Genomic DNA, 24,735 nt, shown 5'->3' on the forward strand with positions numbered 1-24,735 from the left:
ATAATGAGAACGGATGGTCTAGTTACCGGTGGTCGAGTCCAGTTCCGTCATTAAATAAATACTATGTATAATGTTTATAATGACATACTCCCGGTAATAGTAGCAATAAAAGTGTGTGGGTAAATCTATCGTCATCTTCATGTTTTCCGGAATGATTCACATACCGGTTTGTTTATAGGTTTGTTTACTCATCGACACATATACCTCACATTGTCAACATGGAATAAAGGCGACCTACTTCAAATCCACGTGGTATTCATCGCGAGAAAAACTATTTATGACACACTTCCCCAAAAATTTAATTTGGCTGAAGACGCTTCTGCTTGTTAAAAACACGAGACTTTATCAAGGGACGGACATGTGGCCGGAGATACGTGCGTAACCTAGATTTGGAATGTCCTCTCCGAGACGTCACGGGCCTTACCTTTAAAATGGGTGTCACGACGAATCTATAATAGGAGATCACTCAAGCATTTCCGAACAGTAGAGGGTGTGTTTATGAACCAGGTATCAGACGGATACACTTTTTAATCAGCGTCACTATTACAGAAACAGTTCTTCATTCAGCACAGATAAGTTATGGCAAAGCGACCAGGAATTTTTGTAGCCGTGGTCGTCTTAACGTTCCTGGGATTTTTCTTCCAGACGGCGGGATTGGCATTGCCCTGGTGGTTTGTGGTAAACGATATAGTGTATTTGGGAGTATGGTTCCTCGCCTTCTGCTGGGGTGGAAACATCGGATCAGGCAACTGTACGACCATTACTTTTAGTGCGGCAGATCAGGCTTCCCAGCCGGGCAGTGAAGTAGGTAAGGCATCAACTTGTCGAACGTCAAAATGGTAAACTGTACCCTGAGTAAACGTACCCCCTCTACCGTTTACCCTGAGTTAACGTAACCCCTGTTTACTCTGAGTTAACATACCTCCCTGTTTACCCTGAGTTAACATACACCCCTGTTTACCCTGAGTTAACATACACCCCTGTTTACCCTGAGTTAACATACACCCCTGTTTACCCTGAGTTAACATACCTCCCTGTTTACCCTGAGTTAACATACACCCCTGTTTACCCTGAGTTAACATAACCCCTGTTTACCCTGAGTTAACATACAACCCTGTTTACTCGAGTTAACATACACCCCTGTTTACACTGAGTTAACATACACCTCTGTTTACCCTGAGTTAACATACACCCCTGTTTAACTCTGAGTTAACATACACCTCTGTTTACCCTGAGTTAACATACACCTCTGTTAACTCTGAGTTAACATACACCCCTGTTTACCCTGAGTTAACATACACCCCTGTTTACCCTGAGTTAACATACACCCCTGTTTACCCTGAGTTAACATACACCCCTGTTTACCCTGAGTTAACATACACCCCTGTTTACCCTGAGTTAACATACACCCCTGTTTACCCTGAGTTAACATACACCCCTGTTTACCCTGAGTTAACATACACCCCTGTTTACCCTGAGTTAACATACACCACTGTTTACCCTGAGTTAACATACACCCCTGTTTACCCTGAGTTAACATACACCCCTGTTTACCCTGAGTTAACATACCTCCCTGTTTACCCTGAGTTAACATACCTCCCTGTTTACCCTGAGTTAACATACCTCCCTGTTTACCCTGAGTTAACATACATCCCTGTTTACTCTGAGTTAACAAACACCCCTGTTTACCCTTTATCGAATCTGTACTCTGCTATAATTCAGTGAATTTTAGTAGATTATCTTTAATACAACATTGACTCCGAGTATTCTCTAACAAATTGTAAATTATATCGTCATGTTTTTAAACATACTTTGATTTCGGTGAACATCCTTCACCTCCACCTGGCCACCAACCAAAAGTGGTACATATATAGTCGCTATATATCCTTATACTAGTGTGTATTAACTGACAAACATCCGTAATAATAACACTGGTGGAATTATGGTCGTCACTTCATCCCTTTTACAGGTGGACAGCAAAAACAAGTCACGCTTGGTGACTGAATACAATGACCAAGAACACTGCTTACATCTATATATGGACAACTATGTAAGCCCCTACAGTACTACGTGTTTACAAAATGATTATACATATATATATGTATACACCTTTTACTTCGCCTACATTAGTGTAAGGTTCTACTCATTGTCGTCTTAGGGATGGTAACAACCAGGAAGTAACATGATACGTCACGTTACGTACCTGTATACCTGACCAGGATGTGTATATCATCACAGCAGGAGCATTACGTCATCTCTTATACAATGTACACGTGATACAGTACAGTCTAAAGGTTTTTTTGTTATAATTACATTTCCCGAGTAGTTTTACGTTTAAATTACATTTCACAAGTAGTTTTACGTTTAAATTACATTTCACAAGTAGTTTTACATTTAATTTACATTTCTTCGAGTAGTTTCACGTTATAATTACATTTCTCCAGTAGTTTTACATTATGTTCCCTTTCCATTACAGCTGGCCGAGTAGTTTTACATTATGTTCCCTTTCCATTACAGCTGGCCAGTAGTTTTACATTATGTTCCCTTTCCATTACAGCTCCCGAGTAGTTTTACATTATGTTCCCTTTCCATTACAGCTGCCCAGTGGTTTTACATTATGTTCCCTTTCCATTACAGCTGGTCAGTAGTTTTACATTATGTTCCCTTTCCATTACAGCTGGCCAGTGGTTTTATATTATATTCCCTTTCCATTACAGCTGGTCAGTAGTTTTACATTATGTTCCCTTTCCATTACAGCTGGCCAGTGGTTTTACATTATGTTCCCTTTCCATTACAGCTGGCCAGTGGTTTTACCTTATGTTCCCTTTCCATTACAGCTGGTCAGTAGTTTTACATTATGTTCCCTTTCCATTACAGGTGACCTGTGGTTTTACATTATGTTCCCTTTCCATTACAGCTGGTCAGTAGTTTTACATTATGTTCCCTTTCCATTACAGGTGACCTGTGGTTTTACATTATGTTCCCTTTCCATTACAGCTGGCCAGTAGTTTTACATTATGTTCCCTTTCCATTACAGCTGGCCAGTAGTTTTACATTATGTTCCCTTTCCATTACAGGTGACCTGTGGTTTTACATTATGTTCCCTTTCCATTACAGCTGGCCAGTAGTTTTACATTATGTTCCCTTTCCATTACAGCTGGCCAGTAGTTTTACATTATGTTCCCTTTCCATTACAGCTGGTCAGTAGTTTTACATTATGTTCCCTTTCCATTACAGCTGGCCAGTGGTTTTACATTATGTTCCCTTTCCATTACAGCTGGCCAGTGGTTTTACCTTATGTTCCCTTTCCATTACAGCTGGTCAGTAGTTTTACATTATGTTCCCTTTCCATTACAGCTGGTCAGTAGTTTTACATTATGTTCCCTTTCCATTACAGCTGGTCAGTAGTTTTACATATGTTCCCTTTCCATTACAGCTGGTCAGTAGTTTTACCTTATGTTTTCCCTTTCCATTACAGGTGACCTGTGGTTTTACATAATGTTCCCTTTCCATTACAGCTGGCCAGTGGTTTTACATTATGTTCCCTTTCCATTACAGCTGGTCAGTAGTTTTACATTATGTTCCCTTTCCATTACAGCTGGCCAGTAGTTTTACATTATGTTCCCTTTCCATTACAGCTGGCCAGTGGTTTTACATAATGTTCCCTTTCCATTACAGGTGACCTGTGGTTTTACATTATGTTCCCTTTCCATTACAGCTGGCCAGTGGTTTTACATAATGTTCCTTTTCCATTACAGCTGGCCAGTGGTTTTACATTATGTTCCCTTTCCATTACAGCTGGCCAGTGGTTTTACATTATGTTCCCTTTCCATTACAGCTGGCCAGTGGTTTTACATTATGTTCCCTTTCCATTACAGCTGGTCAGTAGTTTTACATTATGTTCCCTTTCCATTACAGCTGGCCAGTGGTTTTACCTTATGTTCCCTTTCCATTACAGCTGGTCAGTAGTTTTACATTATGTTCCCTTTCCATTACAGCTGGCCAGTAGTTTTACATTATGTTCCCTTTCCATTACAGCTGGTCAGTAGTTTTACATTATGTTCCCTTTCCATTACAGCTGGTCAGTAGTTTTACATTATGTTCCCTTTCCATTACAGCTGGTCAGTAGTTTTACATTATGTTCCCTTTCCATTACAGCTGGCCAGTGGTTTTACATTATGTTCCCTTTCCATTACAGGTGACCTGTGGTTTTACATTATGTTCCCTTTCCATTACAGCTCTCGAGTAGTTTTACATTATGTTTCCTTTCCATTACAGCTCTCGAGTAGTTTTACATTATGTTCCCTTTCCATTACAGCTGGCCAGTGGTTTTACATTATGTTCCCTTTCCATTACAGGTGACCTGTGGTTTTACATTATGTTCCCTTTCCATTACAGCTCTCGAGTAGTTTTACATTATGTTTCCTTTCCATTACAGCTCTCGAGTAGTTTTACATTATGTTCCCTTTCCATTACAGCTGGCCAGTGGTTTTACATCATATTCCAGATCTGTACGACGGCAGGTGTTGGGACAGTGTTGCTGTGTTTGGTCGGTCTCCTGATTGGTGTTTGTTGTTCCTGCTGTAAAAGCAAATGTGCCTACGTCTTCTGTTGTGTGGGCCTCTTTTTGTCGGGTAGGTATCCAAGACGATCTACATTAATGTGTCATACTTCCTGTTTATAGGTATGATTAATGCCTTTCGAATCCATATTTTACTTGGTAAATTTGTTAGTCTCAGAAAGCTAATACTGTGTCAACTGTATTCTAGTTCAACTATTCTCTAGAATTTCCATGAATGCAGTGTCAACATCCGCCCCTATTAGCACTGCCGAATACGACCCTACGCTACATTGGTCATGCTGAATACACACATCTTCATGTATCTGTCTATGTTTTTATCAACTTGACTGTGAAATAGGTTAACTGATAAATTATTAGTTCATACCGGCGTTTAGCTATGTACTATTATGTTTCACACCGCCGTAAATAAAATACAATGCAGACACTTGTCCACATCATGTATGGCAAATCCGTCCAAGTTTAATGCAGTATATGTCTTTATTGTTTTCGTTTTCGTATATAAAGAATATTGGCTGAAGGGAAGATGTACAAGACTAGTTACACATTCGTTGCAACGTTTAAACAGACCATTATTTTAAGTTTGTTTTTTTCTATTTATAGCCCTTCTGGTGTGTCCTGCTCTAGCACTGTTTGGTCTGGCATATGTTTACCTTGGTAGCTACATTTTGGAGACATTATCGCCGACGACTTTCCCATATTCCGCCTTAGCTTCTGGTTTGGGATGTTTCATCACATTTGTGGCCGGCATCACACTTGCCATTGCACTGTGTTCCTGGAACACTTACATGAGGGACGATGAGGATAATGATTACCCGGGTACGCCAATGACACAAACTGGGTATACAGATGGCTACAATAGTAGCAGACAGGGTAACGACAAACAGGGCTACCGACAACAAGGCTACGACAACCAGGGCTACCCACAACAAGGCTACGAAAAGAAATCACAACATCACCAGTACGCCCAGCCAAACAATATGTACAGACCTGTGGCATCGAAGCGCTACTGACCATGTCAACGTCGTCATAATAATACACGCCTCTCCTATATAGAGATAACTACTACATTGCCTATATAAGAAGATGATAAGAGTATTCGTTACTTATGGTGTGACAAGTCCATCACAATTAACATATACATGTAGAAACATGAGTGGGTGTGTGCATGTGAACATTCGAGTTTTGCATAACATAATACAAATGTAATTATTTTGGTTTTATAATAATATTTCTTGGTTTGTATAAACAATGAATATGCATGTTAAACCAACATTGGATATCCTTTATTGATAAACTGATGTGCAATAATATATTGTAAATTTAAGATTGTGTAATTGTGTTCGGATGCATGTGTTGTATGATCTGCGCTTTACCAATGAGATAAAATCGGCATAGTTGTGTTTACATTGTGATGTCATTCCACTTGTTACGTTGACTTAGTGGTTTTACAGGAGTGTGTAGGGTATGTGTGGTGTGTGTGTGTGGTATGTGTGTGGTTAATTGGGGTAGGTTAGTGTGCCGTGTGTTGTTCCGGACTATTAAACTCGGTAGGGACTGGTTAACACTATAACATGCGAACTCCGACGAGACCCGGAGAGAACACGGACTATGTACACTATCCTCTATTTTAAGGGCACAATTGCATCTTACATTATTTAAACAGTTTTTCGTATGTACTTCCTTTAGATCATATTCCATTTACGATCCAACTCCCTTGCTTTTATGCAGTCCCAGGTGATCATGTTCATTTATTGTTTGTGTATATTTCTGTGGGCCAGTCGAAATAACATTAACGAGTAATGCAGTTATTTAAATCCTGTAATCAGATCGATAAATGATGTTTTATTAAAGTTATCATATCCCACATGTACATTATTTTCCTGTTATTTGTCAAACAACTACCAGGTAGATATTCATGTATATTATAAGCTGTCATCATGTATCGGATAACACTATTCCTTCAGACTGACAAAACCCTGGCCAGAGTGACGTTGTAAGTCCACGTAGAACTTAAACTGATTGATAGTATATTATAATCAAACACACACTTAGATATTAACCATAGTAATTTATTCAGTATATTCCGAATTAGCATAAAAATGGCACTGTATAGTTCTTTCTTACTTCACGGACTCGTCATTGATGATCGAGCCCAACCTTGTCTTTCCTGGAATCTTCAGCGATGCTAGGACCCAATGCAAGGAAACCCAGCAGGACTCTAAATCAACAAAACTATTGATAAAAAGGGGGGTTAATAATTTTGATAATTCATGATATGAAACTGAATGTTCCTTGCCGTAAACTAAGTATACCTCATATGGCTAAAAGAACTGCACGATGAACCCGTTCCTGGTTTAGGAAGATAGCCCGTCCTTCGTCTTTATAGAACATAAAGACACTAGAGAAACCTGATCTATGGTGATAGTGTAGCCCAAATCCCATCATACTGGGGCTTTATAGGGACCCTCCTATTGTACACACAAATACCCGAGGTCATTGTCAAATAACAGTAAACGTAACGGTTATAACGGGAAAGGCCGAAAGTCCATTGTTAACACTGGTCATCTTGGGTGTATTCACATACCTGGGACCATTGTTAACACTGGCCATCTTGGGTGTATTCACATACCTGGGACCATGTTAACACTGGTCATCTTGGGTGTATTCACATACCTGGGACCATTGTTAACACTGGTCATCTTGGGTGTATTCACATACCTGGGACCATTGTTAACACTGGCCATCTTGGGTGTATTCACATACCTGGGACCATTGTTAACACTGGCCATCTTGGGTGTATTCACATACCTGGGACCATTGTTAACACTGGTCATCTTGGGTGTATTCACATACCTGGGACCATTGTTAACACTGGCCATCTTGGGTGTATTCACATACATCTTGGGTGTATTCACATACCTGGGACCATTGTTAACACTGGCCATCTTGGGTGTATTCACATACCTGGGACCATTGTTAACACTGGTCATCTTGGGTGTATTCACATACCTGGGACCATTGTTAACACTGGTCATCTTGGATGTATTCACATACCTGGGACCATTGTTAACACTGGTCATCTTGGGTACGGATACTATGAATCTGAACGGTCATAATTTCAGGTCAAAGACCAGCAGACTGAATGCCGATGCTAGAATTCTGCTGAATTTGAGTTTGAACGCATGCCTAGGTTAATTAGTCTAAAAGCATGCCTAAGTGATTTAGTAAACTCAAACAGACTCTGTGGATGGACATGGACACCGTTGAAAGAAAACAAAGACATGAATGCCGCATTTCTGGAGACGATACTTGTCTTTGGCTTCAATTTCATATTTTATCGTGTTATTGTTGGCTATTTTAATACGGTTTACTCGTTATTTTCGCGGATTATGTTCTTTTTTCTTCTTTTTTTCACGATATGTCTAGGGAAACTCATGCGAAGTAGATGAAAAAGAACCCCAATTACTCCAGCTAACTTGCAGTGATGAAGACGCAAAATCAGTCGAAGACGTACATTGTAGTTGAATCAGCATCGTACACTGAAGAGAGGAAGAACTTTGGCAAATTGGAGGATATACCACACTCGGATATTCCGATTGTATAGCATGTCTAAGCATGCAACAATGTCCTGGTCTTCCAAGCGTCTATCAGATAGTCCTTATAACAGCATTTTTACGAATAGTCCGCACTGAACTTAACGCTAATGGCATCAAAGCATCAGGTATATTACATTTGACTATCGGATGTGATAGACGTCATAAACAGAAGGACAACTTCAAAAAGTATCGGATGAAAAAAGGTTGACAAAAGATCACTACATCTATCAGAAAGGTGTTTAGTAAACTTAAAAGACAGGCACAGTCTCATCAGTTTAGACAATAGAAACCTCTTGTTGAATTTGACAAAAGGACTGTGCGTAGAGGATTGTGACAAGTGTTAGCATGATGCTCTCCCGATAATATCACCACTAACTGATGACACGGAGACACAAGTTGTCGAGCAAGGAAGACGAGGGAAAACTCGTAAAATATAATCATCAGAGGTCACGGATTTGGTGCTATACACGAAGTATTTGTTTCAGATTGACTGTGTCATGTAGATGATCTGCGTCTGTGGCGAATGTTGTCATTGTGCTTTTCTACAATGTCATGCATTTCAGGTAGACGGGTGAACAATATACTAAGGCATTAGGGAATGAGCAATCGGAAGTGTTTTGAGAAAATGTGGAAACCAACCTTGGCCAAATATCTTCAAGTTGAAATAATCAGGGACGTACATAGAGTATTCCCTGGGAAAATACAGACTCATCAAGATAATTTAGCCATGCAGGAGACGTGTGTGCAGAAGCTTACACGTATCCACATAATCCGAGACATATACTTATGATTACAGCACATACCTATCCGCTTTTAATGGTTGTTGCGTTTAAATGATATGTTCAAACAGAAATGTAAAGAAAATTAAACATATATGAAATGGATGCAGTCAGGGATAAAAACTGTACGTCAAAGGCAGGGGATATATATAGTCAGGGAAACGCTTAACTGTATACACTTCATTACTCCACTCATATAGCAGTGTGACCTGTCCTCGAACTTTTGCGACTCAATCCAGTGAAACCTGGAAGCATATAACACGACAAAGGCTGTGTCTATATATATATATACCCGAACAGGTTAATGCTAACACACGTACTAATTGTAAGCCGTCCATGGTGCTATTTAAATCATAAGCCAAGTGGGCAAATATTCCCCACGCGTTGTTTGGTGACCGTCTATAGTATCCTCAGCGTCGGAGAACTCCCCACCTGACTGTGAAGATAAAGAATGCGTTACCTGGCTAGGTAAAGCACCGCGGGTCACGATATCACCACCGCCATTCACGCATCACCGGCGAAGCGGCTTCCTTACTCACTGCAAGTATATACAGTGTGTGTAGGTAGGGCGTGTCTCTCGCTATACACACATGTCAAGTCACATTTTCAATCTGAATTTCGAAACCTCGTCAGTCTTACCCGAGAGGTCAACGTCCACCACCTGTAACTCGGACGGACACCTGTTTGATTCCAGACGTCCAGGACAGCTACAACCATGGCTAGCTGGCCAGGGATACTGCTGGCAGCGGCTACTTTAACTTTTATTGGATTGTTTTTTCAAGTGGGCGGTTTTGTTTTGCCATGGTGGTTTGTGATAGGGGACGGTGTGTACATCGGAGTATGGTACCTGTTGGACTGTAAGAGTGGTATCGCCGCTGTCCGAAATTGTTCTGTCTATAGCTACAGAGAGGATAGTAGCATCGCAGACTACAATGCTACCGCTATAGGTAAGACACTGGCCAGGTAACACATATACACAGGTAAACGGCTGTCTGTGGCTAAATGGTTTAACTCTACATTGTTTATATTTATTTAGCTAGTTATTTATATTTGGATGTATTGTCATGATAACTAGATGGTGGCATACTACGAGAGCCAGTGCCTGTACCGAAAACAGCTTTGATGGTAAACATAGAAATAACACGTCCGCTACCAATTACTGATCGATATGAAACTGGTTATTAATCTTGTTTGTTTTCTGTTATCCGGAGGGGATAAACCTGATTAAAACGTATCGAATGTCAACTGCTCCCAGAAACTCCCCTATAGATTAAAACACGTCATTTACCTGGCGGTTGGGTGGCTATACGATCGCCTAGAAATGTACACACATTAGTTACACTGACTATCACAATAAAACAACACACACTTTGTCAATAAGGGTTCTGGATAATGTTTTAATAAAACAGAACACACTTTGCCAATAGGGGTTCTGGATAATGTTTTAATAAAACAACACACACTTTGTCAATAGAGGTTCTGAATAATGTCTCTAATAAAACAACACACACTTTGCCAATAGAGGTTCTGGATAATGTCTCTAATAAAACAACTCACACTTTGTCTATAGGGGTTCCGGATAATGTTTTAATAAAACAACACACACTTTTCCAATAGGGGTTCTGGATAATGTTTTAATAAAACAACACACACTTTGCTAATAGGGGTTCCGGAAAATGTTTTAATAAAACAACACACACTTTGCTAATAGGGGTTCTGGATAATGTTTTAATAAAACAACACACACTTTGCCAATAGGGGTTCTGGATAATGTTTTAATAAAACAACACACACTTTGTCAATAGAGGTTCTGGATAATGTCTCTAATAAAACAAATTACATGTAAGAAGTATAACGCTAATACATAGCAACACACATGGTGACAGACACTGGTTTCCTATTGAATTATTTTGATTATTTGATGCTTTAAAGATAGGAATTAGTGTGGTTAACGATGCTATGAGGTGGCGAGTATATGTTGTGGTAGCATGCTTAATGAATCCATTGAATGAAGTTTGTGACACTCTTTAATAGCTTGTATTTTGAGACATCGTATATTGTATCGTACATCTATCAACATTGTGTGTGAAAACTTCTCCCCACTAAATCAGCTTACATTGTGTGGAAAGTATCATCTTTTTTGTCACACTTATATACGAGTTGAGAGATTACATTTTCTTCTTCACATTTTGTGGAGTGATATTTTCCTCGCATTTTGTGCGAATTCTGACAATTTTCTCCGCTTGTTATTTTTAAAAGCATGATATTTTTCTATACCTTGCACATGAGGTATGCTATTTTTCCCCTTATCCATATTTATAGTGTGTAGAGTGAGCAACCCTATACCAGATGGTGAATTTTCTTTTGTTTGAATAATATTTAACCCGTATATGAACTAGTGAAAGAGGACAGCCATCTTGGGTTACTACCTGTGTATTAACTCTTGTTAAGGAGTAGGTACGTAGGAGGATAAACGGACTGATATATGTGACGTAGGTCTCTGTGGATTACCCACGGGCAGGCAGAGATTTCAGCAAGACAGAAATTAAAATGTCGGCAAGTTACGATAGTATCGGTACAGTATCAGCTAGGGTCATCTTGATTTCATTGTGCCGGGACCATTTTGGCCTTTATAACCCCGTTAGCTCGTCAGTTGAACAGGTATCATTCGTATACTTTATATAGAATAAAGTTAAAGTGTCCATGTGGCGGTAAATAATAATAAAATAAAAGTCAAACACAGATCTGCTGTCTCCCTAGTACTTTCGCGGCTATATCGTGCCTCTCTTCAGGGGATAATAGCGGCACGTTATAGCCATTCTTTAATGTTCTTTGTAATTATGACAAATGTATACATGTATTGTATAGAATATAGCAGAGACTTGTATATATACGTCTCTGAATATAGTAAGATTGTATAACTGTACGCCATGTATCATTGTTATTATGTATATGTGACCTCTTGTTACACACGTTAGTGTGTCAGAGTGATATCAATAAAACCTTGAAACCATGAACTTATATTTTATATATATATATATTTGTGTAACTGTTCCATGTTCTATTTCTAAATGTGATCTTATGTAATTTACTATGTAATTTACCTATGTCTTGATAAAGGGGCAGATTGCCTCGAAAATTCGACGATTTACTTGTCTGTACTGTTGTCATTACTACTTGACAATATTATCCTTTATCAAGACAAAGGTGAATTACATACGAACACATATAGACATAGAACATGGTTCAAACAACAACCAATATATATATATATGTTGGAGTTTCCCTCCTATTTTCGCTCAACTTTTGTTCCCCGTGAAAATATTTAGTTATTTCTCATTTTCCCGAATTGTTTAAAGTATTAACGTCCACGTTACTTGACCTTTGCCAGATCCCTGTATTCTACGACTCTATTATTCATCAACCAATGATATACATTAATTATATTACGGTCATCTAGATAATGGTACTCGTCACATATCCCTTGTTTGACTGCAGAGGGAATAAGAATGGGCGTGCATTGCATGTGTTGTGTAAACCGTTTACAAATGTATGAAGTCTGGTTATATCGTGGTGTAGGGTGTACACAGTATGGAGTCTGGTTATATCGTGGTGTAGGGTGTACACAGTATGAAGTCTGGTTATATCGTGGTGTAGGGTGTACACTGTATGAAGTTTGGTTATATCGCGGTGTAGGGTGTACACTGTATGAAGTCTGGTTATATCGTGGTGTAGGGTGTACACTGTATGACGTCTGGTTATATCGTGGTGTAGGGTGTACACTGTATGAAGTCTTGTTATATCGTGGTGTAGGGTGTACACAGTATGGAGTCTGGTTATATCGTGGTGTAGGGTGTACACAGTATGAAGTCTGGTTATATCGTGGTGTAGGGTGTACACTGTATAAAGTCTGGTTATATCGCGGTGTAGGGTGTACACAGTATGACGTCTGGTTATATCGTGTTGTAGGGTGTACACAGTATGAAGTCTGGTTATATCGTGGTGTAGGGTGTACACAGTATGAAGTTTGGTTATATCGTGGTGAAGGGTGTACACAGTATGAAGTCTGGTTATATCGTGGTGTAGGGTGTACACAGTATGAAGTCTGGTTATATCGTGGTGTAGGGTGTACACAGTATGAAGTCTGGTTATATCGTGGTGTAGGGTGTACACTGTATGAAGTCTGGTTATATCGTGGTGTAGGGTGTACACAGTATGACGTCTGGTTATATCGTGGTGTAGGGTGTACACTGGTTATATCGTGGTGTAGGGTGTACACTGTATGAAGTCTGGTTATATCGTGGTGTAGGGTGTACACTGGTTATATCGTGGTGTAGGGTGTACACTGTATGAAGTCTGGTTATATCGTGGTGTAGGGTGTACACAGTATGACGTCTGGTTATATCGTGGTGTAGTGTGTGTACACAGTATGAAGTCTGGTTATATCGTGGTGTAGGGTGTACACTGTATGAAGTCTGGTTATATCGTGGTGTGGGGTGTACACAGTATGACGTCTGGTTATATCGTGGTGTGGGGTGTACACAGTATGAAGTCTGGTTATATCGTGGTGTAGGGTGTACACAGTATGAAGTCTGGTTATATCGTGGTGTAGGGTGTACACAGTATGAAGTCTGGTTATATCGTGGTGTAGGGTGTACACTGTATGAAGTCTGGTTATATCGTGGTGTAGGGTGTACACTGTATGAAGTCTGGTTATATCGTGGTGTAGGGTGTACACAGTATGAAGTCTGGTTATATCTCTATAAGTCTATATAGTTATATGTCTAGGGCGTAAAATAATTCACCTTTGTTAGGACATACACAACATGGACATAAATAATTCACCGAAGATAGTACATAAACGCCAATACCGTGGGAAAAATCAAACCTTTTTATCATTTCTTTAATATTTAATCAAAGAAAATGTATCAAACCAGCCATCATACATTGCACGCCATGAACACCCATGTAACCAGCCTTCAGTACATGTTGTATGTGTTCTATCTACGGTGAAGTATTTCTGTACATGTTGTATGTGTTCTATCTACGGTGAAGTATTTCTGTACATGTTGTATGTGTTCTATCTACAATGAAGTATTTCTGTACATGTTGTATGTGTTCTATCTACGGTGAAGTATTTCTGTACATGTTGTATGTGTTCTATCTACGGTGAAGTATTTCTGTACATGTTGTATGTGTTCTATCTACGGTGAAGTATTTCTGTACATGTTGTATGTGTTCTATCTACGGTGAAGTATTTCTGTACATGTTGTATGTGTTCTATCTACAATGAAGTATTTCTGTACATGTTGTATGTGTTCTATCTACGGTGAAGTATTTCTGTACATGTTGTATGTGTTCTATCTACGGTGAAGTATTTCTGTACGTGTTGTATGTGTTCTATCTACGGTGAAGTATTTCTGTACATGTTGTATGTGTTCTATCTACGGTGAAGTATTTCTGTACATGTTGTACGTGTTCTATCTACAATGAAGTATTTCTGTACATGTTGTATGTGTTCTATCTACGGTGAAGTATTTCTGTACATGTTGTATGTGTTGTATCTACGGTGAAGTATTTCTGTACATGTTGTGTGTGTTCTATCTACGGTGAAGTATTTCTGTACATGTTGTATGTGTTCTATCTACGGTGAAGTATTTCTGTACATGTTGTGTGTGTTCTATCTACGGTGAAGTATTTCTGTACATGTTGTATGTGTTCTATCTACAATGAAGTATTTCTGTACATGTTGTGTGTGTTCTATCTACGGTGAAGTATTTCTGTACATGTTGTATGTGTTCTATCTACGGTGAAGTATTTCTGTACATGTTGTATGTGTTCTATCTACGGTGAAGTATTTCTGTACATGTTGTACGTGTTCTATCTACGGTGAAGTATTTCTGTACATGTTGTATATGTTCTATCTACGGTGAAGTATTTCTGTACATGTTGTATGTGTTCTATCTACGGTGAAGTATTTCTGTACATGTTGTACGTGTTCTATCTACGGTGAAGTATTTCTGTACATGTTGTATGTGTTCTATCTACGGTGAAGTATTTCTGTACATGTTGTATGTGTTCTATCTACAGTGAAGTATTTCTGTACATGTTGTATGTGTTCTATCTACGGTGAAGTATTTCTGTACATGTTGTATGTGTTCTATCTACGGTGAAGTATTTCTGTATATGTTGTATGTGTTCTATCTACGGTGAAGTATTTCTGTACATGTTGTATGTGTTCTATCTACAATGAAGTATTTCTGTACATGTTGTATGTGTTCTATCTACGATGAATTGTTTCTGTACATGTTGTATGTGTTCTATCTACAATGAAGTATTTCTGTACATGTTGTATGTGTTCTATCTACGGTGAAGTATTTCTGTACATGTTGTATGTGTTCTATCTACGGTGAAGTATTTCTGTACATGTTGTATGTGTTCTATCTACGGTGAAGTATTTCTGTACATGTTGTATGTGTTCTATCTACAATGAAGTATTTCTGTACATGTTGTATGTGTTCTATCTACGGTGAAGTATTTCTGTACATGTTGTATGTGTTCTATCTACGGTGAAGTATTTCTGTACATGTTGTAGGTTCTATCTACGGTGAAGTATTTCTGTACATGTTGTATGTGTTCTATCTACAATGAAGTATTTCTGTACATGTTGTATGTGTTCTATCTACGGTGAAGTATTTCTGTACATGTTGTATGTGTTCTATCTACGGTGAAGTATTTCTGTACATGTTGTACGTGTTCTATCTATAATGAAGTATTTCTGTACATGTTGTATGTGTTATATCTACGGTGAAGTATTTCTGTACATGTTGTATGTGTTCTATCTACAATGAAGTATTTCTGTACATGTTGTATGTGTTCTATCTACGGTGAAGTATTTCTGTACATGTTGTATGTGTTCTATCTACGGTGAAGTATTTCTGTACATGTTGTATGTGTTCTATCTACGGTGAAGTATTTCTGTACATGTTGTATGTGTTCTATCTACGGTGAAGTATTTCTGTACATGTTGTATGTGTTCTATCTACGGTGAAGTATTTCTGTACATGTTGTATGTGTTCTATCTACGGTGAAGTATTTCTGTACATGTTGTATGTGTTCTATCTACAATGAAGTATTTCTGTACATGTTGTATGTGTTCTATCTACGGTGAAGTATTTCTGTACATGTTGTATGTGTTCTATCTACGGTGAAGTATTTCTGTATATGTTGTATGTGTTCTATCTACGGTGAAGTATTTCTGTACATGTTGTATGTGTTCTATCTACAATGAAGTATTTCTGTACATGTTGTATGTGTTCTATCTACGGTGAAGTATTTCTGTACATGTTGTATGTGTTCTATCTACGGTGAAGTATTTCTGTACATGTTGTAGGTTCTATCTACGGTGAAGTATTTCTGTACATGTTGTATGTGTTCTATCTACAATGAAGTATTTCTGTACATGTTGTATGTGTTCTATCTACGGTGAAGTATTTCTGTACATGTTGTATGTGTTCTATCTACGGTGAAGTATTTCTGTACATGTTGTATGTGTTCTATCTACGGTGAAGTATTTCTGTACATGTTGTATGTGTTCTATCTACGGTGAAGTATTTCTGTACATGTTGTACGTGTTCTATCTACAATGAAGTATTCCTGTACATGTTGTATGTGTTCTATCTACGGTGAAGTATTTCTGTACATGTTGTATGTGTTCTATCAACGGTGAAGTATTTCTGTACATGTTGTATGTGTTCTATCTACGGTGAAGTAATTCTGTACATGTTGTATGTGTTCTATCTACGGTGAAGTATTTCTGTACATGTTGTATGTGTTCTATCTACGGTGAAGTATTTCTGTACATGTTGTATGTGTTGTATCTACGGTGAAGTATTTCTGTACATGTTGTATGTGTTCTATCTACGGTGAAGTATTTCTGTACATGTTGTATGTGTTCTATCTACGGTGAAGTATTTCTGTACATGTTGTACGTGTTCTATCTACAATGAAGTATTTCTGTACATGTTGTATGTGTTATATCTACGGTGAAGTATTTCTGTACATGTTGTATGTGTTCTATCTACAATGAAGTATTTCTGTACATGTTGTATGTGTTCTATCTACGGTGAAGTATTTCTGTACATGTTGTATGTGTTCTATCTATGGTGAAGTATTTCTGTACATGTTGTATGTGTTCTATCTACGGTGAAGTATTTCTGTACATGTTGTATGTGTTCTATCTACGGTGAAGTATTTCTGTACATGTTGTATGTGTTCTATCTACAATGAAGTATTCCTGTACATGTTGTATGTGTTCTATCTACGGTGAAGTATTTCTGTACATGTTGTATGTGTTCTATCTACGGTGAAGTATTTCTGTACATGTTTTATGTGTTCTATCTACGGTGAAGTATTTCTGTACATGTTGTACGTGTTCTATCTACGGTGAAGTATTTCTGTACATGTTGTATGTGTTCTATCTACGGTGAAGTATTTCTGTACATGTTGTATGTGTTCTATCTACAATGAAGTATTCCTGTACATGTTGTATGTGTTCTATCTACGATGAAGTATTTCTGTACATGTTGTATGTGTTCTATCTACGGTGAAGTATTTCTGTACATGTTGTATGTGTTCTATCTACGGTGAAGTATTTCTGTACATGTTGTATGTGTTCTATCTACGGTGAAGTATTTCTGTACATGTTGTATGTGTTCTATCTACGGTGAAGTATTTCTGTACATGTTGTATATGTTTTATCTACGGTGAAGTATTTCTGTACATGTTGTATGCTCTATCTACGGTGAAGTATTTCTGTACATGTTGTATGTGTTCTATCTACGGTGAAGTATTTCTGTACATGTTGTATGTGTTCTATCTACAATGAAGTATTTCTGTACATGTTGTATGTGTTCTATCTACGGTGAAGTATTTCTGTACATGTTGTATGTGTTCTATCTACGGTGAAGTATTCCTGTACATGTTGTATGTGTTCTATCTACGGTGAAGTATTCCTGTACATGTTGTATGTGTTCTATCTACAGTGAAGTATTTCTGTACATGTTGTATGTGTTCCATCTACAGTGAATTATCCATGTACAGGTTTCGGTTGTCCAATAAGAACTCTTTGTACGTTATGATGTAGGAGTGTGAAGTTTAGTAGGTATGTATAAATAATGGCCGGTGGAAGATGTCCCTCCTAGTGTCCGATAAGAGGATTGGGATATAACAAAGGGTCAATATTGATACGAGCCCTATGAACCGTATACCTAGCGAGTCGACAAAGGTACCACATTCAAAATATTCATGGATTAGTGGACACACCCTCTTGTTACTCATAAGGTCCGCCCGAAAATTTCATTTTGTTCAGACAGGAATCCACACGTCTATTTTTAATCCAATAAGCTGTATTTTGTCGGCATAGTTCTTTTCCGTGTAATGGCAAATAGGTAAATATAAATTTACTTCTATCTTTCCATCTATTAATAGAAGGTGAAAGCAACACAGAACATGCAATACTTTCGGTGAAGTTGGCTCTACTGGTACGGTTCTGTGAATGTTAAGTACAGATGTATTTAGGTGTTTTTGTGAAGTCGATATTGTTGTGAAACAGCATTGTATTTTACGTACTGTTCCGAGGATTCCGGTTAGTTATCCTCCGGAAGGCCTCGTGCTTGTTTCAGCCCTCAGTTATCGGTAAAGACGTCAGAGCAATACCGACGTATATTCCTGTCGGTGCTGTTCTGTCTGGTAGTATCGTTATATAGATACGATAACTCATTTTAGTAATATGACACCACTCGATTTGATAACATTGGTGTCAGAAGTGTTTCTGAATGTGCATTACGATCTTTATTGTTTCTGTAACGAATATGCAATACGATATTTACTGTTTCTGTAACGACTGTGCATTACGATATTTACTGTTTCTGTGACGAATGTTCATTACGAGATTTACTGTTTCTGTGACGAATGTTCAATACGATATTTACTGTTTCTGTGTGACGAATGTTTATTACGAGATTTACTGTTTCTGTGTGATGAATGTTCATTACGAGATTTACTGTTTCTGTGTGACGAATGTTCATAACGATATTTACTGTTTCTGTGTGACGAATGTTCATTACGAGATTTACTGTTTCTGTGTGACGAATGTTCATAACGATATTTACTGTTTCTGTGTGACGAATGTTCATTACGAGATTTACTGTTTCTGTGTGACGAATGTTTATTACGAGATTTACTGTTTCTGTGTGATGAATGTTCATAACGATATTTACTGTTTCTGTGTGACGAATGTTCATTACGATATTTACTGTTTCCGTGACGATTGTGCATTACGATATTTACTGTTTCTGTGACGAATGTTCATTACGATATTTACTGTTTCTGGGCGACGAATGTACATTACGATGTTTATTGTTTCTGTGTGACGAATGTTCATTACGATATTTACTGTTTCTGGGTGACGAATGTACATTACGATGTTTACTGTTTCTGTGTGACGAATGTTCATTACGATATTTACTGTTTCTGTGACGAATGTTCATTACGAGATTTACTGTTTCTGTGTGACGATTGTTCATTACGATATTTACTGTTTCTGTGTGACGAATGTACATTACGAGATTTACTGTTTCTGTGACGATTGTGCATTACGATATTTACTGTTTCTGTGTGACGAATGTACATTACGAGATTTACTGTTTCTGTGACGATTGTGCATTACGATATTTACTGTTTCTGTGTGACGAATGTTCATTACGAGATTTACTGTTTCTGTGTGACGAATGTTCATAACGAGATTTACTGTTTCTGTGTGACGAATGTTCATTACGAGATTTTCTGTTTCTGTGTGACGAATGTTCATAACGAGATTTACTGTTTCTGTGACGAATGTACATTACGATATTTACTGTTTCTGTGTGACGAATGTTCATTACGATATTTACTGTTTCTGTGTGACGAATGTTCATTACGAGATTTACTGTTTCTGTGTGACGAATGTTCATTACGATATTTACTGTTTCTGTGTGACGAATGTTCATTACGATATTTACTGTTTCTGTGACGAATGTTCATTACGATGTTTACTGTTTCTGTGTGACGAATGTTCATTACGATATTTACTGTTTCTGTGTGACGAATGTTCATTACGATATTTACTGTTTCTGTGTGACGAATGTTCATTACGATATTTACTGTTTCTGTGACGAATGTTCATTACGATGTTTACTGTTTCTGTGTGACGAATGTTCATTACGATATTTACAGTTTCTGTGTGACGAATGTTCATTACGAGATTTACTGTTTCTGTGTGACGAATGTTCATTACGATATTTACTGTTTCTGTGTGACGAATGTTCATTACGATATGAACTGTTTCTGTGTGACGAATGTTCATTACGAAATTTACTGTTTCTGTGTGACGAATGTTCATTACGAGATTTACTGTTTCTGTGACGAATGTTCATTACGAGATTTACTGTTTCTGTGTGACGAATGTTCATTACGAGATTTACTGTTTCTGTGTGTCGAATGTGCATTACGATATTTACTGTTTCTGTGTGTCGAATGTGCATTACGATATTTACTGTTTCTTTGACGAAGGTTCATTACGAGATTTAATGTTTCTGTGACGAATGTTCATTACGAGATTTACTGTTTCTGTGACGAATGTACATTACGATGTTTACTGGGTTTCTCCGTTTTGATGTTCTCTATTTAAATGTCATACTATTCCTCTACTACGTTTGTGTTAAAGAGCGCATGATTAATTAAATTTAGATCACTGCCCCGCTAGGGATCGAACCCGGGACCAATGGCTTACTAGTCTGACGCTCAACCGATCAAGCTAAAGAGAAGATCTCTCTAGCCGAGCGGTATATTGCGGCCAGTATTTACCAGAGTTACAACGATTTCTTTGTTCTGTCGTCCCGTATTTCTAAGTTACTATTTATGTATTATCTACTATAATTTTATCTGTGTTACGATGCTACAGTTATATGTGTGTGTTACAGTATCCCAGACCTACTATTATGTTATATGTGTGTGTTACAGTATCCCAGACCTACTATTATGTTATATGTGTGTGTTACAGTATCCCAGACCTACTATTATGTTATATTGGTGTGTTACAGTATCCCAGACCTACTATTATGTTATATTGGTGTGTTACAGTATCCCAGACCTACTATTATGTTATATGTGTGTGTTACAGTATCCCAGACCTACTATTATGTTATATTGGTGTGTTACAGTATCCCAGACCTACTATTATGTTATATTGGTGTGTTACAGTATCCCAGACCTACTATTATGTTATATGTGTGTGTTACAGTATCCCAGACCTACTATTATGTTATATGTGTGTGTTACAGTATCCCAGACCTACTATTATGTTATATGTGTGTTACAGTATCCCAGACCTACTATTATGTTATATTGGTGTGTTACAGTATCCCAGACCTACTATTATGTTATATGTGTGTGTTACAGTATCCCAGACCTACTATTATGTTATATGTGTGTGTTACAGTATCCCAGACCTACTATTATGTTATATGTGTGTGTTACAGTATCCCAGACCTACTATTATGTTATATGTGTGTGTTACAGTATCCCAGACCTACTATTATGTTATATGTGTGTGTGTTACAGTATCCCAGACCTACTATTATGTTATATGTGTGTGTTACAGTATCCCAGACCTACTATTATGTTATATGTGTGTTACAGTATCCCAGACCTACTATTATGTTATATTGGTGTGTTACAGTATCCCAGACCTACTATTATGTTATATGTGTGTGTTACAGTATCCCAGACCTACTATTATGTTATATGTGTGTGTTACAGTATCCCAGACCTACTATTATGTTATATGTGTGTGTTACAGTATCCCAGACCTACTATTATGTTATATTGGTGTGTTACAGTATCCCAGACCTACTATTATGTTATATGTGTGTGTTACAGTATCCCAGACCTACTATTATGTTATATGTGTGTGTTACAGTATCCCAGACCTACTATTATGTTATATGTGTGTGTTACAGTATCCCAGACCTACTATTATGTTATATTGGTGTGTTACAGTATCCCAGACCTACTATTATGTTATATTGGTGTGTTACAGTATCCCAGACCTACTATTATGTTATATTGGTGTGTTACAGTATCCCAGACCTACTATTATGTTATATGTGTGTTACAGTATCCCAGACCTACTATTATGTTATATGTGTGTGTTACAGTATCCCAGACCTACTATTATGTTATATGTGTGTTACAGTATCCCAGACCTACTATTATGTTATATTGGTGTGTTACAGTATCCCAGACCTACTATTATGTTATATGTGTGTGTTACAGTATCCCAGAGCTACTATTATGTTATATGTGTGTGTTACAGTATCCCAGACCTACTATTATGTTATATGTGTGTGTTACAGTATCCCAGACCTACTATTATGTTATATGTGTGTGTTACAGTATCCCAGAGCTACTATTATGTTATATGTGTGTGTTACAGTATCCCAGACCTACTATTATGTTATATGTGTGTGTTACAGTATCCCAGAGCTACTACACGGGCCTCCAGGTATGTACGACTGTGGCCTTGGGACTAATCCTGTTCGTCACGCTAGGGTTTATCTGTGGAGGATGTGAATACTGCAAGGACAAGGCTGGCTATGTCTGGGGATGTATCTTCCTTTTTATCTCAGGTAAATCAGAATTGTCATCAGGTTAATTAAAGTTGTTGTCAAGTATATCATTCTTTTGAACATACAAATCAAAACCGGGAGATGAATGTCAAGTGTTTTATCATAACTGGAATGGAAAATCACAACTTCTCGGCTCTGTTAAACTTCTCAGGTAAATAACTTCTCGTCAGATAAATCACATGTCAACAGGTAAATTTCTTGTATGAATTATAACTAAATATCATTCTCGGTACAGATGACCAATATCTTAACTAGTCTCATACATAAAGCTGACTGAAGTACAGGCATACTTCTTAAAACTTGCTGTTTTTAAACAACTTCATCATAACCGAAAAAAGTTCATGATGATGATGATGATGATGATGATGATGATGATGATGTTGATGACGATGATGATGATGATGATGATGATAATGATGTGTTTTGTTGTAGGGATACTGTTGCTGGTCTCCCTGGGCCTTTTCGCGTGGATCTACGTCGATACGCACGTAAACCTACCAAACTACCATTTGGACGGCCGCTCGTTCCCGTGGGGAGTAGTCTCGACTGGACTGGGGTCTTTGTTTGCTTTCTTCGCGGGTATTGTGTTAGCTGTATTATTGTGTAGATGGGATTATCATATGTATGACGGTGACGACGACGATTACTACGATCGTGGACACCGACAAGTACCTATGTCGCAGATTGACCACAAACGTGGTTACGACCGCACCGGATACCAAAACCATGCGTACCCGGCGTCCCGGAGCGAGTACGAGAAACCCCCGGCTCAACCCCAATACTACTACGGTAGTTCACACCGATCTGGCCAGTCTGCCAACCCTTCCCCACAGTACGTCCAGGCCGCTAGTCCCTACCGTCAGAGTGCAAGCATGTACAGACCCATAGCTGCCTCAACTCGACAGGACCGCTACTGAACAGAGACACACCTATAGTCGTCTCCACACGACGGGACTGCTACTGAACATCGACAGACCATTTCGGAAAGTGTCTCGCTTGAAATGGAGCAAAGTTGCCTGCATAGAGCACGGAAAACAAGACTCACGAAGTTTCATTGTGTATCCGGGCTACTCAAGTACTGCATTCAATTTAACTTACATACATCGATACTGCGATTCTATCATCACCAACATAGTATAAAGCTGCCAATATTCAGTTACGCAGCATTACGACTTTTAAATATTATATTTTTATTAATGAAGCTTTAGTAACAGAATCACTATTTCACTGTTTATTATACATTGGTCATATTATATATTATTACTTTTATTTGTGTCTGTTTTTATTTGATCATAATACAAACATGAAAGAAACCGACAAACAAATCAACATTGAATAAATGAATTCAATAAATATAATGACGATCGCCATGTATTGTCATTAACACAATACGTAAGAAATACAGTTTCTAACTCAAATTAAACGGGGACAACATTTGGAGAGGGTAGATGAAAAAGAACAAGGATATTACTAGCCCTGTATGACCCCACCTAAAAGCAATGGTGATTTCCCGCTATACAAGTAAACATGATAGCGACCCTGACACAATGTGTTAAAGGTATTACTGATAATAACAGAAAGATGAAACCCAGTAGCTAAGTTCAAAATACAATTTAATGATATACAGTAGTCCCCCGGTATACCGCCCCCCGTTTCAAATGCCACCCCGCATACCGCCACAATTTTGTTAGGAACGGATTTCCCTGCTATATAAATTATATTGTATACAATTAAAGAGGTGTATTAAATCATCACTGTTAATCACTTATTTTATAACAGCTGTCCTTGAGTAATCCTTTCCTATCCGTTTCTTCATAATTAAGAATGTTTATAAATGAAGTACATTTTACAGCCATCTCTTCTAGAATTCTCTGGCACACATATTTTAAACAACCACTTGTCAATAAATAATTGTAAACCACAGATTCCAGAAAAATCTATTTACATATATAAGATTGCAAGAGTTTTACATTTATGTAAGAGTTGTCTCCCTTCAACTACTGGATATTTGTAACACAGGATTTTTGAAATTCACAAAAAGGAAAGTCAAA

General features: G+C 38.0%; 3 protein-coding genes across 4 annotated transcripts; all 3 read left to right on the plus strand.

Annotated features, from left to right (window-relative positions):
* Positions 1-201: 201 nt before the first annotated feature.
* Positions 202-6,452, plus strand: LOC117322710. The gene is made up of 3 exons (XM_033877651.1): positions 202-808; positions 4,479-4,634; positions 5,183-6,452. The coding sequence occupies exons 1-3, from the start codon at positions 580-582 to the stop codon at positions 5,590-5,592; spliced, it is 795 nt and encodes a 264-aa protein (XP_033733542.1). The 5' UTR covers positions 202-579; the 3' UTR covers positions 5,593-6,452.
* A 2,816-nt stretch (positions 6,453-9,268) lies between these two features.
* On the plus strand, positions 9,269-23,953 carry LOC117322729. Its single transcript, XM_033877671.1, has 3 exons — positions 9,269-9,904; positions 22,532-22,684; positions 23,117-23,953. The coding sequence occupies exons 1-3, from the start codon at positions 9,673-9,675 to the stop codon at positions 23,599-23,601; spliced, it is 870 nt and encodes a 289-aa protein (XP_033733562.1). The 5' UTR covers positions 9,269-9,672; the 3' UTR covers positions 23,602-23,953.
* On the plus strand, positions 11,955-14,024 carry LOC117322719. 2 transcript variants are annotated; one of them, XR_004531589.1, is made up of 2 exons: positions 11,955-13,210; positions 13,345-14,024. XR_004531589.1 is itself a non-coding variant. In XM_033877661.1 (2 exons), the coding sequence occupies exons 1-2, from the start codon at positions 12,467-12,469 to the stop codon at positions 13,731-13,733; spliced, it is 1,092 nt and encodes a 363-aa protein (XP_033733552.1). In that variant the 5' UTR covers positions 11,996-12,466; the 3' UTR covers positions 13,734-14,024. The 2 variants fall into 2 exon arrangements, 1 of the variants encoding a protein (XP_033733552.1); XM_033877661.1 differs by having other exon boundaries at positions 11,996-13,210; positions 13,386-14,024.
* Positions 23,954-24,735: the final 782 nt, after the last annotated feature.

This window comes from Pecten maximus, chromosome 1, assembly GCF_902652985.1.
Source record: "Pecten maximus chromosome 1, xPecMax1.1, whole genome shotgun sequence".
Taxonomy (NCBI): domain Eukaryota; kingdom Metazoa; phylum Mollusca; class Bivalvia; order Pectinida; family Pectinidae; genus Pecten; species Pecten maximus.